The sequence below is a fragment of the Gossypium hirsutum genome, chromosome D10 (assembly GCF_007990345.1).
Source record: "Gossypium hirsutum isolate 1008001.06 chromosome D10, Gossypium_hirsutum_v2.1, whole genome shotgun sequence".
NCBI lineage: Eukaryota > Viridiplantae > Streptophyta > Magnoliopsida > Malvales > Malvaceae > Gossypium > Gossypium hirsutum.
Window position 1 is genome coordinate 56,397,836 of NC_053446.1, and position 15,024 is coordinate 56,412,859.

Below are 15,024 nucleotides of genomic sequence, written 5' to 3' on the forward strand. Positions count from 1 at the left end.
TACAAATTACATCGGACGCATCTCTTTCCTCACGTCCTCTAATGAAATATACGAGGGCAGGCTATTGGAAGCACGAAAATACACACACTTTTTCATGCCATTTTTAACTCAAATTCATGCAGTTTCGATAAAATTCTTGTCGAAAAATATATAATTATTATAAAATAATTAAATTACACTCAAATTATGAACACATTGAATTTTAATTAATTTTATATCAAATTTTGATCATTTTTATTATTTTCGACAGATTTGTACAAAGGGTGAAAAATGGCTCGGCAGACACTGGTAGAAGCGCAAAACTGAGAAGCAATTTTGAAGCATCAAGGTGAATTAATTTTTCAGCCTAAGACGGTCCAAATTATGTGTATTAATTCATAATATAATTAATTTTAATTTTAATCCAATTTAATTGGGTTAAATAAATTATTGTTAATTAATTATGAAAAGTGGCCCAATTGAGCTGAACCGAGAAAACTGATCCAACCAAGTAGTGGGCAGCCCAAAATCGTCCCACATGCTGACCCAATCAGCTTCCTTGGCTGATTATTTAGCTTGCAAAATGACCTTTGAAGACTCCTTCAAATTGCATTCAAACCCCTCCACTATTTATGCCTTTCTAGATTTGCCCCTACCTTAAAATAGCATGTTTGAAATCTTCAAACATGCCACATGTGTGGCCGGCCACAGGGGGAGTCTTTGGCTACTGATTTTGGCTATTTTTAGCATCCTTCTCAACCTATAAATACCCGATTGGCTACTCACTTCAAACACATCTCAAAACCATTCATTCTTCACTTCTCTCTCACTTTTCTCTTTTCATTGTTCTTCATTTTCTTCCTCATTCCCTTGTCGATTTCACCTCTTAAAAAAGAGTCATTCAACTTGTAATAGCCAAATTTTAATTGGTGTCGAAAACAGTGGTTCAAGACCACTAAGTCCGACGAGTGAGTTTGAAATTTTTATTATTTAATATTTACGAATTAATTATGATTTTAGAAAGAGCTTATGGGGCCGTGTGAGCCACACGGCCTGACCACACAGGCATGTGTCCCCTATTCCTAAGAAAATTTTAAGATTTTGGGAAAAATTCCCTGAGTGTCTAGTTTAGTCTCGATTCACTTCTAAAGTGTATTTTGGGCATCGAGGGCCCATCTATGGAACAATATGTGTATTATATGAATGATTCTTGATTTATATAATAAAGGTAATGAAATATTCGTAAATCAGTCTGTAAAGTCTAGTAATGTTCCATAACCCTATTTTGGCAATAGATAGGGATTAAAGGTGTTACATTTATTAGTATCAGAGCTTCGGTTTAGCCAATTCTCGGAACGAATGTAATGTGTAAAGTGTCTAGAAATACATGCCATATAAATTTGTGATAGTGTGATGTGTATGAGCTGATCTAACCCTTGTTTATTTTTATAGATAGTAAAGATGTCAGATAGATCCGAACATGCTGAACGTGATAAAGCTAATAGTAGAGTATAGACATCTAAGCATGGGACAAGTACTAACGTCTCAATTTCTCCGTTTCAAGAACAAAAACTTAAAAACATGTTCTATGGGTTTATGAACCAATGGTTTAATGAATTTATGTAAGAAAGAAATCAGGCTCAGCAACCTCTTCCCTCTACTACACCATCTATAAAGCTTCCGGTTGTACCTCCACCCCCTCTGTTAACAGAATCTAGTAAACGTACTCCTATAGAAAAACTTAGAAAGTGTGGCGCCGAAGAATTCAGGGGTAGGCTAGATGATGATCCTAGCAAAGCTGAGTATTGGCTTCAGAATACGATAAGAGTTTTTGAGGAATTAGCTTGTTCTCCTAAAGATTATTTAAGGTGTGTTGTGTCATTATTAAAAGAAGAGGCTTATAAATGGTGGATGACTATAGTGGCCATAGTGCCGAAAGAGAAAATCACTTGGGAATTTTTCCAGAGTGAATTTAAAAAGAAATATGTCGGCAAGAGATACTTGGATAAAAAGAAGAGGAAGTTTCTTTATTTACGACAAGGAAATTGATCAGTAGCTGAATACGAGAGGGAATTCGTATACCTCAGCAAGTATGCATAAGAAATTGTACCAATCGAGGAAGAAATGTGCATTCAGTTTGAGGAAGGGTTAAATGACGAAATCAGAGTGATGATTGGGGGCACAAAAATACGAGAATTTTTTTGTTTTGTCAGATCGTGCTTAGAAATTGGAAGAGGTGTATAACAAAAAAATGTAGAGAGACAGAAGAAATAAAGAATCTTATAAGAAAATTTCTTCCAAGTCATTTTCAGTTGCACCTGCGAAAAAGTCCAGAGATGATTTCAGTCGAGCCACTTCGGCGTCGGAACAATCAACTAAAAATAAAGTGACTCAACAAGATTTTGGGGTAAGTATTAGACCTGCGGCTAGTGTTGGCAGTGTACAGAATGCTCTTAGGACTAAATGCAAATATTATGGAAAATATCATCTCGGTGAATGTAGAGGTACGGTAGGGGATTGTTATAAATGTGAAGTCACCGACCATTTTATTTGAAATTGCCCTGAATTTCAAAGAGAGGAAGAAGAGCATAAAGAGAAACAGATGGCCACTTCTTAAAGAAGTAAATGTTCGGGCCAAGGTAGTGCCACTGGGACTACTCATTTGGGTATGAGAGATTCCATTTCCCGGTTGAAGCTAGGGCATCTGCACATACTTATGTCATTTGAGCGATGAAAGAAGCTACAGCTCCAAACGTAATTGCTAGTACATTATATCTTTTTGATGTTTCTGTATATACATTGATTGACCCTAGGTCTACACATTCTTATGGTTACACTACATTAGCATCAAAAAATAAATTGTCTGTTGAACCTACTGATTATGATGTTCAAGTCACTAATCCATTAGGCCAAAGTGTAATAGTTAATTTTGTGTGTCGTGACTGTCCAGTGAAAATAAAAGGTTGTGAATTCCCTGTTGATTTAATGTTGCTACCCTTTCGGGAATTTGATGTTATTCTGGGAATGGATTGGTTGACGAAGCATGATGCTATAGTAAATTGTAGAGACAAATGAATTGATTTGAAATGTTAGATAGGAGAAATAATTTTGGTTATGTTTAGAAATACAAAAGACATTGTTAGAGTTATTTCAGCTCAGAGATTGTTGCGTAAAGGTAATGAGGCATTTTTAGCTTACATCCTAGATACTCGGGATTTTGGATCGAAGCTAGAACAGTTACCAGTTGTTAATGAATTTGCTGATGTGTTTCCTGAGTAGTTGTTGGGTTTACCACTTGATTGTCAAGTTGAATTTGTGATTGATGTGGTTCCGGAAATAGCTTCAATATCAATAACACCATATCGTATGGCACCAGCTGAGTTAAAAGAATTAAAGACACAGTTGCAAGAGTTATTGGACAAAGGGTTCATCAGACTGAGTATGTCTCCTTGGGGTGCACCTATCTTATTTATGAAAAAGAAAGACGGTTCTTTGATATTGTTTATAGATTACAGACAGTTGAATAAGGTCATGATTAAAAACAAATATCTTTTACCCCGTATTGATGATTTATTTGACCAACTGAAAGGTGTCGTAGTGTTTTCAAAGATAGATATTAGATCCGGGTATTATCAGTTGAAAGTTAAAGAGTGTGATGTGCCGAAGACTACTTGCAAAACTCGATATGGTCATTATGAGCTTTTAGTAATGCCATTCGGCTTGACTAATGCTCCTGATGCTTTCTTGGATTTAATGAATCGAATTTTTAAACCTTATTTGGATAGATTTATGGTTGTGTTTATTGATGATATATTCATCTATTCCAAGACAGAATCCGAGCTTGTGCAACACCTAAGAATTGTGCTACAGACTTTGAGAGAAAAGCAGTTGTATGCAAAGTTTTGCAAATGTGAATTTTGGCTACACAAGGTTAGATTTCTAGGCCATATTGTATCAGCCAATGGGAATCGAGTTGATCCGAGTAAAGTTTCTGCTATGGTGAATTGGAAAATTCTAAAGAATATTACAGAAGCGCAAAGTTTTCTAGGTCTAGCAGGTTGCTATCGACTTTTTTCAAGAATTTTTCGATGATTGCTTCACCGTTTACCTGATTGTTACAAAAGAATATTGAATTTGTATGGTATGATAAGTGTCAACAGAGTTTTGATCAGTTGAAGAAGATGTTGACAAAGGCTCCAGTTTTGACTCAGCCAGAATCAGGTTTACCGTATGTTGTTTATAGCGATGCATCTCTGAATGGTTTTGATTGTGTATTAATGCAGACATGAAAAGTGGTGGCTTATGCTTCTTGACAATTAAAACCACACGAGAAGAATTATCCTACGCATGATCTTGAATTGGCTACAATTGTATTTGCTTTGAAAATTTAGAGACACTATTTATACGGTGAGAAATGTTATGTGTACACAGATTATAAAAGTCTGAAATACTTGATGACTCAGAAAGAGCTGAATTTGAGATAGAAACGGTGGTTAGATTTACTAAAAGATTATGATTTGGTTATTGACTATCAACAGGGAAAGGCTAATGTGGTTGCGGATGCACTCAGTAGAAAATCATATTTGTTTGCACTTCGAGTGATAAATGCTTATTTGTTTCTTAGGGTCTGTTTGATTGGCAGTAAAATATTTTCTGTAAAATGATTTCTGGAAAATGTTTTACTTTTCTGTAAAATGACTTACAGGAAAATATTTTCTGGTGTTTGATTGAATCTGTGTAAAATATTTTCTGCTGTTTGACAGATTTCCTGAAAATATTTTCCGGAAAAGTTGTTTTTTACATATATTAATATATATTAATAAATTTTTATATTTTAAATTGTTTTTACATATATTGCAATGATTTATTTATAATAATACTCAATAATAAGCTACAATATTGATCGTTATAAATTGGAAAAATATTATCCACAATGAGTACTAGTAAGAATATTGAATAATTATAAATTGCTTCGAAACCATAATGAGTACTAGAAATAATATTATCCAAATACATAATTAGTAGTACACCACATAGTAACAACATTGTCGAAATGCATAATATTACACCACATAAAAGTATCAATATCTTCAACCCTGAGAAAATTTTTGAAGCCAAATTTTTCTATTCTTCTTACTTTTAACTAAAAACATTTTGGCCTCTGATTCATGACTCCCTAGATAATCACACACAGAACACAAGAAGTCATCATCAAATCCTTCTTCCTCCATCGACATCACTTGTTCGTAAAGCTGTGCTGTCTTGTCGGCAGTAAATTGTTTCAAAGCATTAGCAATTTCGCCTAGTTGCTCACCCACAAATTTAATTTGTTCATCAACGAGACTTTCTTGACCACTTTTTCTTTTACGTTTGGATGTGCCAGATGAAGATACATTTGTTCTTACCTCTTCAGCCTCTTCATTGTCGCAGTCTACAGGCATTGAATCTTCATTACCATCATCCAAATCTATGTCAGCAAATGTTCTGGCAAAACTCCCTGTTGTCATATCTTTGCCAACAACCACAGCCATTTCATCATAATGATCAATGCTTTTATTCAAAAATGGTTCATACTTCTTGTGTGCCTGTTGGATATTATACACAATTAGAATAACAAGTAAAAAATAATTGAAATATACTTAACATATATATACATATATTACCATTACTGTTGCATCGTATGTTGCTCTATCACATGTGATCATTTTCATGTTATCATCCCATCCAAAACCACTTTCACCTCGAATTTTGCATATAATCTGCCACTGGTTTTTTACTGTCCTCAATTGATTTTCCACGTGCTTCGTATCGCATTGGACTTGGAATCTAGAAGAAATGGCGTCGGCAACTCGATTAATAGAAACTGATTTGAAAGTATTAGAAGGCTTATTTCCTTTTCGAGCCTCCTCTGCTAGAATTTCAAGGAAAATATGTTCCATCGGTTTTGTCCACCTGAATTGCTTGGAGGTCCCTTCTTTATTGCCCTTACCCATTCTACATTAAATAATTGTCATTATCAATAATTCAATATCCAACAAGCTTAAAACATAATAATCAATTCAATATCCAACAATGTTAAAACATAATCAATATCTAACAAATTCAAGACATATATCAAAATCCAACAATCTAAAATTTCAATATCATTATCTAACCAACATTTACTAAAACATACATAACATAGAAACAATAATCCTAAGCCCTAAATCTACCTAATATTTCTAGCCATATAATCAGTCCACATATTTTGTACAATTTCATCTCTCTTAGCAGACCATTCTCTTGCTTCTTGTCTTTCTTCTCGCTCTGTGAGAGTTTGTATTATCGAATCAGACTCAGATGCCTCGTATAATCCTTGGTTAAGTAAATCACTAGGATCAACTCCCATTATATGATTATGAATGATAGAACAAGCCAAAACTATATCTACTTGAGTTTGAAAATTCCAAAATGGTTCAGCATCTAATACACGAAACCGTTTCTTCAAATCCCAAAAACACGTTCAACAGTGATCCGTAATGATGAATGGCGAAGATTAAAGAGTTCCTTTGCATTTTCAGGCCCTTCGGCAGCAAACTCTTTTAAATGATATCGAACACCACGATATGGGGTAATACATCCAATTCGGATTCCATATCCAGCATCAGCAAGATAATATTTACCTACAATTTTACAATACATAATTAATACTAATAAGCTATGAGCTTACTAGAACTATTTGTGATAAATATTACCTTCTGGAATTCTTAATCCTGTTGGGCGTGAAATTGCATCATTTAAAATACGAGAATCATGTGCTCTACCTTCCCAACCAGCTAGAACATAGGCAAATTTCAAATCAAATGTAATGGCAGCCAATACATTTTGTGTCGTCCCCCCTTTACGGCTACGAAATCTTCCTTGCATGCTAGGTGGAACAGATGCACGAATATGAGTTCCATCCAATGCTCCAATACAATCTTTAAAATAAGGATAAAACCTTGGATTGTTTCTAATTTCACTAGGAGTTGACTCATCAAGTAATCTAATAACTAGTCTATACAATTTCAAAATAGCTCTCAATACAACCCTAAAGTAATGGTGAATTGTCTGAGTTGATCTATAATATCTAGATCCAATCACTCGAAACCTTACATTATGACCAATTATATGTAAAAATATAACTACTTGCTCCCTAATATTGACAGATTTAGACGATTGTAACAAATTATTCCTACTAAGAATATCACATCAATACAATGCTGGTCACCACTATATAAAATACTATTAATATAATTTTCTCTTTCATAATCTCGATTCACACGAGGGCAAGAAGCAATTTCCTTCATAATTTCTAATTTTTTAATCCAAAGAGCCCCAAAAGCTAAAACTGAAGCCACGACTCCGGCAATTGCCATTTGATGTTGATTACAATCCATCTACACAAAATTATGCCACACAAATATATGATCATTATAAAAAAGATGCAAGATTTTCATAAGATCACATAAAGTTGCCATGACTATGCATACATGCATATCAAGCTAATTGCCATAATTAATACAAAACTTCAACAAAATAATTTGGTTAATACAATACTTCAACATATTTGATATTGTAGGAAATTAGTTTTCTTGTAGGAAATTACAATTGCTCCAAGATTTTGTTTTATATTATTAGGATTTCAATATCATGTATAATTAATTAATTAATCATGAATTTGAATAGGAAATTGCAATAGTGGATGGTAATGAGTTGAATAAACATGGAGTATTAGCGCTGCCCCATGATTATTGTAGTTCAATGATTACTATATAATATGTTGTTAATATTTAGGTATACTTGAATATTTTATATACATAATTAATGGTGAATGTATTAAGGAAGCGTGTCTATTATAACGATTTGATTAAATTAATTATTTATTATTAAATAAATTAATTTTATTTATATATTATTAAGAAGAATCAAATAAGTAAAATTGGAATAGAGTTAATATTTACTGTTTAAAAAATATCATTCATTAATTTAACAAAGTTAATATTTTTAAAAAGGATTTATGGTTCTGTAAAAGAAATCTTTTGTTTGAAATGAATTGCAATCGGGAAAAATAAATGTTAAGCTTATTACAAATTGGACTTATTTAACTTCTTTCTAATAATATAGAGATTAAATTAATTTATTTAATAAAAAAATTAATTTAATTCGATTCCTATAATAGAAAACCTCCCAAATACTTAACCTAAAATCTTAAAATATTTTAGTTGACTTGTTATAATAATTTGAAACTTTTATATATTTGATAGTATCTTTTCATTAAATTAATTAAGGTTTGATGAATTTATGAGTAATTTGAAAACCATATTAAATATATATATGCCTTTCTAATCCCCACAAGAATTAAAAAAATAAAATTCAGTCAAGCTTATTAAAACCTCCAATGGACTTCTGAGACAATTCAGTATCCTAAACACTTCAAGTCTGTAATTACAGCAGGCACTCTATATTAATCAAAACTCCCCACTTCCTAAAAGGTTTTAGTTTGAGTATTCTACAACAAAAATCCCTGTATAAAGCATCCATTAATTTTATGCCCTTCTAAAACTAAAGATTAACTCCTAACTACTTCACACAAATGAATTAACATGAAAAAAAGGTAGTTTCAAGTCTCAGCCACTAAAAAAGCAGAACCTTATCAAACTGGACTTAACTTTCTCCACAAACTCATTTTTCTTAAATCCAGCAAAAATTTGTTAATATATTTGGGAGATAAACATGTTCGGTTAACTTGAAAGGTAAAGAAATTCTGCTGATGAATGATCAGACCATCGCCTACAATTGCTGCAGATTACCAGTAAGCTTGAATTACAATTTTTGACCAAATTTATTTAATACCTTAATTTGTTATGCATTATTTGTTACCCATTTTCAGGACCACGTGTAGTTTATAGAGGAAAATAAAATTTGGGACCATTACCAGGAACAACAGAACAACAGAACAACAGGAACGGCATTGAATCTTTTTCAAGCAACAGGAACAACAGAACAAGTCTTGAACACCAATTTGAAACAATATGGTTCAGCATTAGTTTGACTATAATCAAATAAAATGTTTCAGATTGAAGTAAATTATTCAGCAAGTAGATAAAACAAATCATTGTCTCTACTGATTTTTTTTAATGAAAGCATAAATAGTTGTTTATTCCCCTGACCATAACATTCATCTATTCTGTTGGGAATTTAGGCAAACAAGTAGGACAAGAAATTAGGGTGTTAAGGTTGCAATTTTTTTCAATTTTCCTTTCCATTTAACATTATTCACTCATGTAAATTTCTTTTGTTTTTTCCAGCATAATACGAACTGTAATCATAATCTTTGGACTCTTAAAAAGCCAAACATTTTGTTTTTTCAATTTTCCTTTCCATTTTGCAGGCAGAGATGAAGAAGCCAAACATTTTCTCTCTTAAAAAGAATCATCCTTTAGTAGCGAAAATTGAAAGAGAAGACATAACTATCTCTTTGCTAACTGATTTGGCCATGAAAGTATCCAAATTACCCATTTTCCAGTTAACCTAGAAACTGTTTGCAAAAAACATTTGCAGAAAACTACCCATTTGCAGAAAACACATCTACTACAAAAACTTGCAATAAAACTTGCAGAAATCAACAGATCCCCTAACATAGAGCTTGCAATTTTACCTTCGATAAACCAGCAGAGGTGAACCGGCACGCTAACGAGGCAAGCAAAGAGAAGAGGTGAACTAGCAGAGAAGATGAGGCAGAGATGATGATGCTGCAATCGATAGGGTGAATAGAGGAGCTGTGGAAAGGGTAAAGAGAGGAACAGTGGAAAGGGTGAAGAGAGGAGCTGTGGAAAATGTCTTACCGATTTCTAAGGGGTAAGACATTTTCCGGAAGGATGAGAGGCTTTTACCCGTGTTGCGGAATTGATTTTCCAAAAGGAAAATATTTTCCTTCAATCAAACACCAGAAAATGGGGAAAACCAATTCCGGAAATGGTTTTCCCCCTATCAAACAGACCCTTAATGAAGATGGTATTATATTAGCAAAGCTGAAAGCAAAACCTGTGTTCCTTCAACAGATTCGAGAACTGCAGGATGAGGGTCTAAAATTGGTATTAAATTGACAAATGGTTTGGGACAAGTTGAGTTCAGAGTATACCATTGATGATAATGGTATGTTGCGAAATCGCAATAGAATTTGTGTTCCAAATAATTCAGATTTAAAAAATGATATTTTATCTGAAGCTCATAGTAGCATGTATTCCATTCATTCGGGTAGCACGAAGATGTATTGTGATTTGAAACAGACGTATTGGTGGTCGAACATGAAACGGGAAATCTGTGAATTTGTAACAAAGTGTTTGATTTGTCAACAAGTCAAAGCAGAGCATCATGTACCAACGGGTTTGTTACAACCTGTCATGATTTCTGAGTAGAAATAGGAGCATGTCATAATGGATTTTGTATTCGAATTACCTGTGACTCTGAAAAAGAAAGATTTGATCTGGGTGATTGTTGATAGGTTAACTAAGTCAGCACATTTTATTCCAGTCAGAACAGACTTTTCACTTGAGAAATTAGCGAAATTGTATATATCAGAGATTGTAAGGTTACATGTGGTCCCCACATCTATTATTTCATATCGGGATCCAAGATTTAATTCGAGATTTTGGAGTAAACTACAAGAAGCCCTGGGTACAAAGTTAAATTTTAGCACAGCGTTTCATCCTCAGACTGATGGGCAATCAGAACAAGTAATTCAGATTTTAGAAGATATGTTGAGATGTTGTATACTCGAATTTGTAGGTAGTTGGGAAAAGTATTTATCGTTGGTTGAATTTGCATATAACTACAGTTATCAATCTAGTATCAAAATGGCACCATTTGAAGCTCTTTATGGAAGAAAATGTAAGACTCCATTGTATTGTTCTGAATTGAGTGAACCCAAGTTAGTGGGAGTCGACTTGATCCGAGAAACTGAAGAGAAAGTTTGAGTTATCCGAGATAGATTGTAAGTTACTTCGGACCATCATAATTCATATGCAGATTTGAAAAGAAGCGAAATAGAATTTGATGTAGGTGATTTAATGTTCTTAAAAGTTTCATCGTGGAAGAAAGTATTCCAGTTTGGTTGAAAAGGGAAACTGAGTCCATATGAAATCATTGAAAGAATCGACCCAGTAGCTTATAGATTAGCTTTACCTCCAAAACTTGAGAAAATTCATAATGTGTTTCATGTATCGATGTTGAGACGGTACAGATCAGATCCTTCACACGTAATTCCTCACAGTGAAATTAAACTTCAATCGGATATGACGTACTCTGAAGAACCAATAAAGATTTTAGCTCGAGAAGTTAAAGAATTATGAAATAAACGAGTACCATTAGTTAAAGTATTATGACATCGTCATGGTTCGAAGGATGCAACTTGGGAAACAAAAGAATCTATGAGATCACAGTATTCAGATTTATTCTCAGGTAACAAATTTTGAGGACGAAATTTTTAACGAGGGGAGAGTTGTAACAACCAAATTTTCAATGGTGTCAGAAATAGTGGTTCAAGACCACTAAATCTGACAAGTGAGTCTAAAATTTTATTATTTAATATTTACGAATTATTTATGATTTTAGAAAGATCTTTGAATTGATGATGTGAATTTTAGAAAGATTTACTACATAAAGTGGTTTCTAAAATGAGGTATCGAGATCTCGATTTCATAAACTGAGCCGTAAATATTTTTATAAATATTTACGGAGTATCATTGAGTTATTATTAAAGTTTCTTTACAAATTTTAACATTTTAATAGTTAATTAATTAAAAATGGCCAAATTGAGAAAGGTGCAAAACTTGATAATTAAGAGAAATAGTGATTAAATAGCTTAAGTGAAGAATAAGGGAGAACTAAAAAGGCAATTATACACTCATTATAAAGCTTGGAAGGCATGTTTGTATAAGAAATAGCAAAATTAGTGTGAAGATGGGGTAAAATTGGAAAATGAAACAAAACCTAACAGTTAAAAAATAGGATGTAATTGAATATCTAGACAATTCTTCAAATTTCTCTGCCAAAAACACCATTGAAGAACCCTTAAGAGGCTGGTTTTCATATTTTACTAGATGTGAGTTCAAATCTTGCTCTTTTCTTGAAATTTGTGTTTTTAAGATTTTTACAACTAGGTCCAATTGTCTATTTCAATAGTTTTTATTTTATGGGTGGTTTTCAAAGTTACCATTCATGAGTGCTGGATGTTTATGATGAATTAACATGAAATTGAAGCTTTAATTTTGTTATATGATGATTTTATCAAGTAATTTTAATAAAAATTGATTTTAGGACCAAATTGTGAAAAAGATTAATTCTTAGGGTTTTGTATTAAATTTTGTTTATCAAAGGCTGTGTAATAAAATTTTAATTGAGAAAAATTAGCTTATTTGATGGGATAATTAGTGAGGGACTAAATTGTAAAAATTGTAAAAGTTGGGATAATTGTGCAATTTTGAAATTAAGAGGTATAAATTGTGAAGTGAATTAGAATTGAAATATGTGCTAATGAATGAATAATTTTATATTTTAGATCAAGAGCCCATAAATCAATGAAAAAAGAGAAAATTAGGAGAATAGTCCCTAACTACTACAAACTTACAAATTAGCTCAAGTAAGTTCGTACGGTTAAATTTTTAATGTTATTTTTTAAATTGATGAATGATAATATGTATTTATTCATATTATTTGTTGAAAATAAAATTATTGTAAAAATTAAGAAATTGAATCAAATATTCGAAGTGAACGGAACACAGGATTGAGTACAGCCGTGCAGTGCAAAAGAAGAATTGACGATAAATTACCCAAGAAAATTGAGGTTCAACATTTATTGTAGACTCTCGTGTTTGCTTTCGGTTTAGCTCTCATGAGCTTCAGTTAACTCATATGAGTTTCAATTTAACCCTTCTAGGTTTCAATTCAACTCTTCTGAGCTTCAATTTAACCCTTATGGGTTTTCATTCAGCTCCTATGAGCTTCTCTTCAACCCTTACGGGTTTCTGTTTAGCACTTATGTTCTTCTGTGAAGCCTTCGGGCTTCCGTATACAATGTACTCATATCCGTAAGACGTTCTCCGATTTGACAAAAGTTTGTAAGTGACATTTGAAATTGATGATTAGAGATTTAAAGTTATTAATGATTTGGAGCTCAAATAAGTGAATTCATCAATTGAACTGTGACTAGCAGGGATTGTATATTGAATGATTTAAATAAATGAATTGTTATAGTATGTTCGGTAAGATTTATATTTAAAGCCAACAAACTTACTAAGCTTCATTAAGCTTACTTGTGTTGTTTAATGTTCTTTGTAGATTTTCAAGAAGTCCGGAGGATTGGATCAACACATCAAACCACACTATCCAGTTTGCTCCGGTAGATTTTGTTATACATTTCATGGTTTATATGACATGTATACGGATGGATTGGAAAAGAGCTAAAATTTAAATTATGGTTGTGAATGACATATATATATGTTAGTATGCATGTATTTAGTAGTAGATTTTGGTAAATCAATGAAGGGAGTTATTCTAATAAGTTTAGCCAATTGAGTTTTGAGATGATATATTATGTTTAAAACATGATTTTTGGCTTGTGTTGATTGTTTGATTGGGGCTATTTGATGTATTGAAATATTGTGTATAGGTTGATGTCAAAAAAGGTGAGAAAAGTGGCTTTAAAATAGCCTATTTTCGTCCACACGGGCAGAGACACGGGCGTGCGTCTTAGCCATGTGTGACACACGGCCTAGCACATAGGTGTGTAGTCTTACCGTGTGTCCCCTGCATCTTAAAATTTCAAAATAAAATGCCTAGTTTTTTACACATGGCCTAGCACACGGGCGTGTGGCTTGGCCGTGTGACCCCTGCACTTCGCACACAGCCTAGCACACGGGCGTGTGGTTGGCCGTGTGACCCAAGTCAGTAGCTACCCTAATTTGAACATGAGCTGGGACACAGCTGTGTGCCTCACATCGAATGCCCACATTGCCTAAGACACGGGCGTGTCACCTGGCTCACACGGCTTGACCACACGGGTGTGTGTCCCCTGTTCCTAAGAAAAATTTTAACATTTTGGGAAAAGTTCCCTGAGTTTCCGGTTTAGTCTCGATTCACTTCTAAAGTGTATTTTAGGCATCGGGGACCCATCTAAGGAACAATACGAGTACTATATGAATGATTCTTGATCTGTATAATAAAGGTAATGAAATATTCGTAAATCAGTCTGTAAAGTCTAGTAATGCTCCGTAACCCTGTTCTGACGATGGATAAAGGTTAGGGTGTTACACAACCACCATTTGGAGCAGCATTCAAGTGTTCATGGAAGCCTCGGTTCAACAAGAATAAGCGGAGAAGGAGGATCAGAGCAAACTAGTCAAGCCTCGGAGAAACACTAGATTTGACTCTTGTTCCTTATCCTTTTAATTTTATTGTTGTTGTTATGAACATGTCTATGAATATTTACGATGTTGATCTGTTTAATTTAACTAATATGGCTTAAATTTAATTCGTGTTAGGTTGATTGCATTTCGTCTACTTGAGTTATTAAAATTGTGTTTGTGTTGTTATAGGCCTCGGTAAGATGTTTGATTAAGTAAAACCATGGCTAAGTTATTCTAGCATTACAATTGTAAGGTAACTAATGAATTTATTATTTAAACAGATTGAAATTGTAATTCATTGACACGATACTTAACCAGTGCATGTTTAATCATCTAAGGTAGCTGAGGGTTAAATTTGAAATGGTATCTAATGATACATTAGCTTTGCATAACTTGCAAGATTATTGTGATTAAACTTTTCAATGTAGAAATACATTGTTACCTCAAGTAATCTTTTATGTGCTTATGAGATTGTATTAATTGTTTGAATTGCCATAGAGATATGTATAAGAGATTGTTTTAATTTCATAAGTATGTATGTGCATTAACACATTTTCTTATTAAAGTTTGTTTAATCGGTTGAATTGACATAGAGATATAGTCAAGAGATAAATTGATT

General features: G+C 33.1%; 1 protein-coding gene across 1 annotated transcript; it reads right to left on the reverse strand.

The window, feature by feature from the left end:
- Positions 1-5,050: 5,050 nt before the first annotated feature.
- On the reverse strand, positions 5,051-5,897 carry LOC121222487 (uncharacterized). Its single transcript, XM_041103359.1, has 2 exons — positions 5,643-5,897; positions 5,051-5,564 (listed from the first exon to the last, which is right to left on the reverse strand). Exons 1-2 carry the CDS (start codon positions 5,688-5,690, stop codon positions 5,070-5,072), a joined length of 543 nt encoding a protein of 180 aa, XP_040959293.1. The 5' UTR covers positions 5,691-5,897; the 3' UTR covers positions 5,051-5,069.
- Between the last annotated feature and the right edge of the window lie 9,127 nt (positions 5,898-15,024).

Coding starts and splice junctions, on each gene's coding strand:
- LOC121222487 (XM_041103359.1), bottom strand. CDS start 5,690: ATGAAAATGATCACATGTGATAGAGCAACATACGATGCAACAGTAATG. Junction 5,565..5,642: donor CATACGATGCAACAGTAATG/GTAATATATGTA, acceptor AATATCCAACAG/GCACACAAGAAGTATGAACC.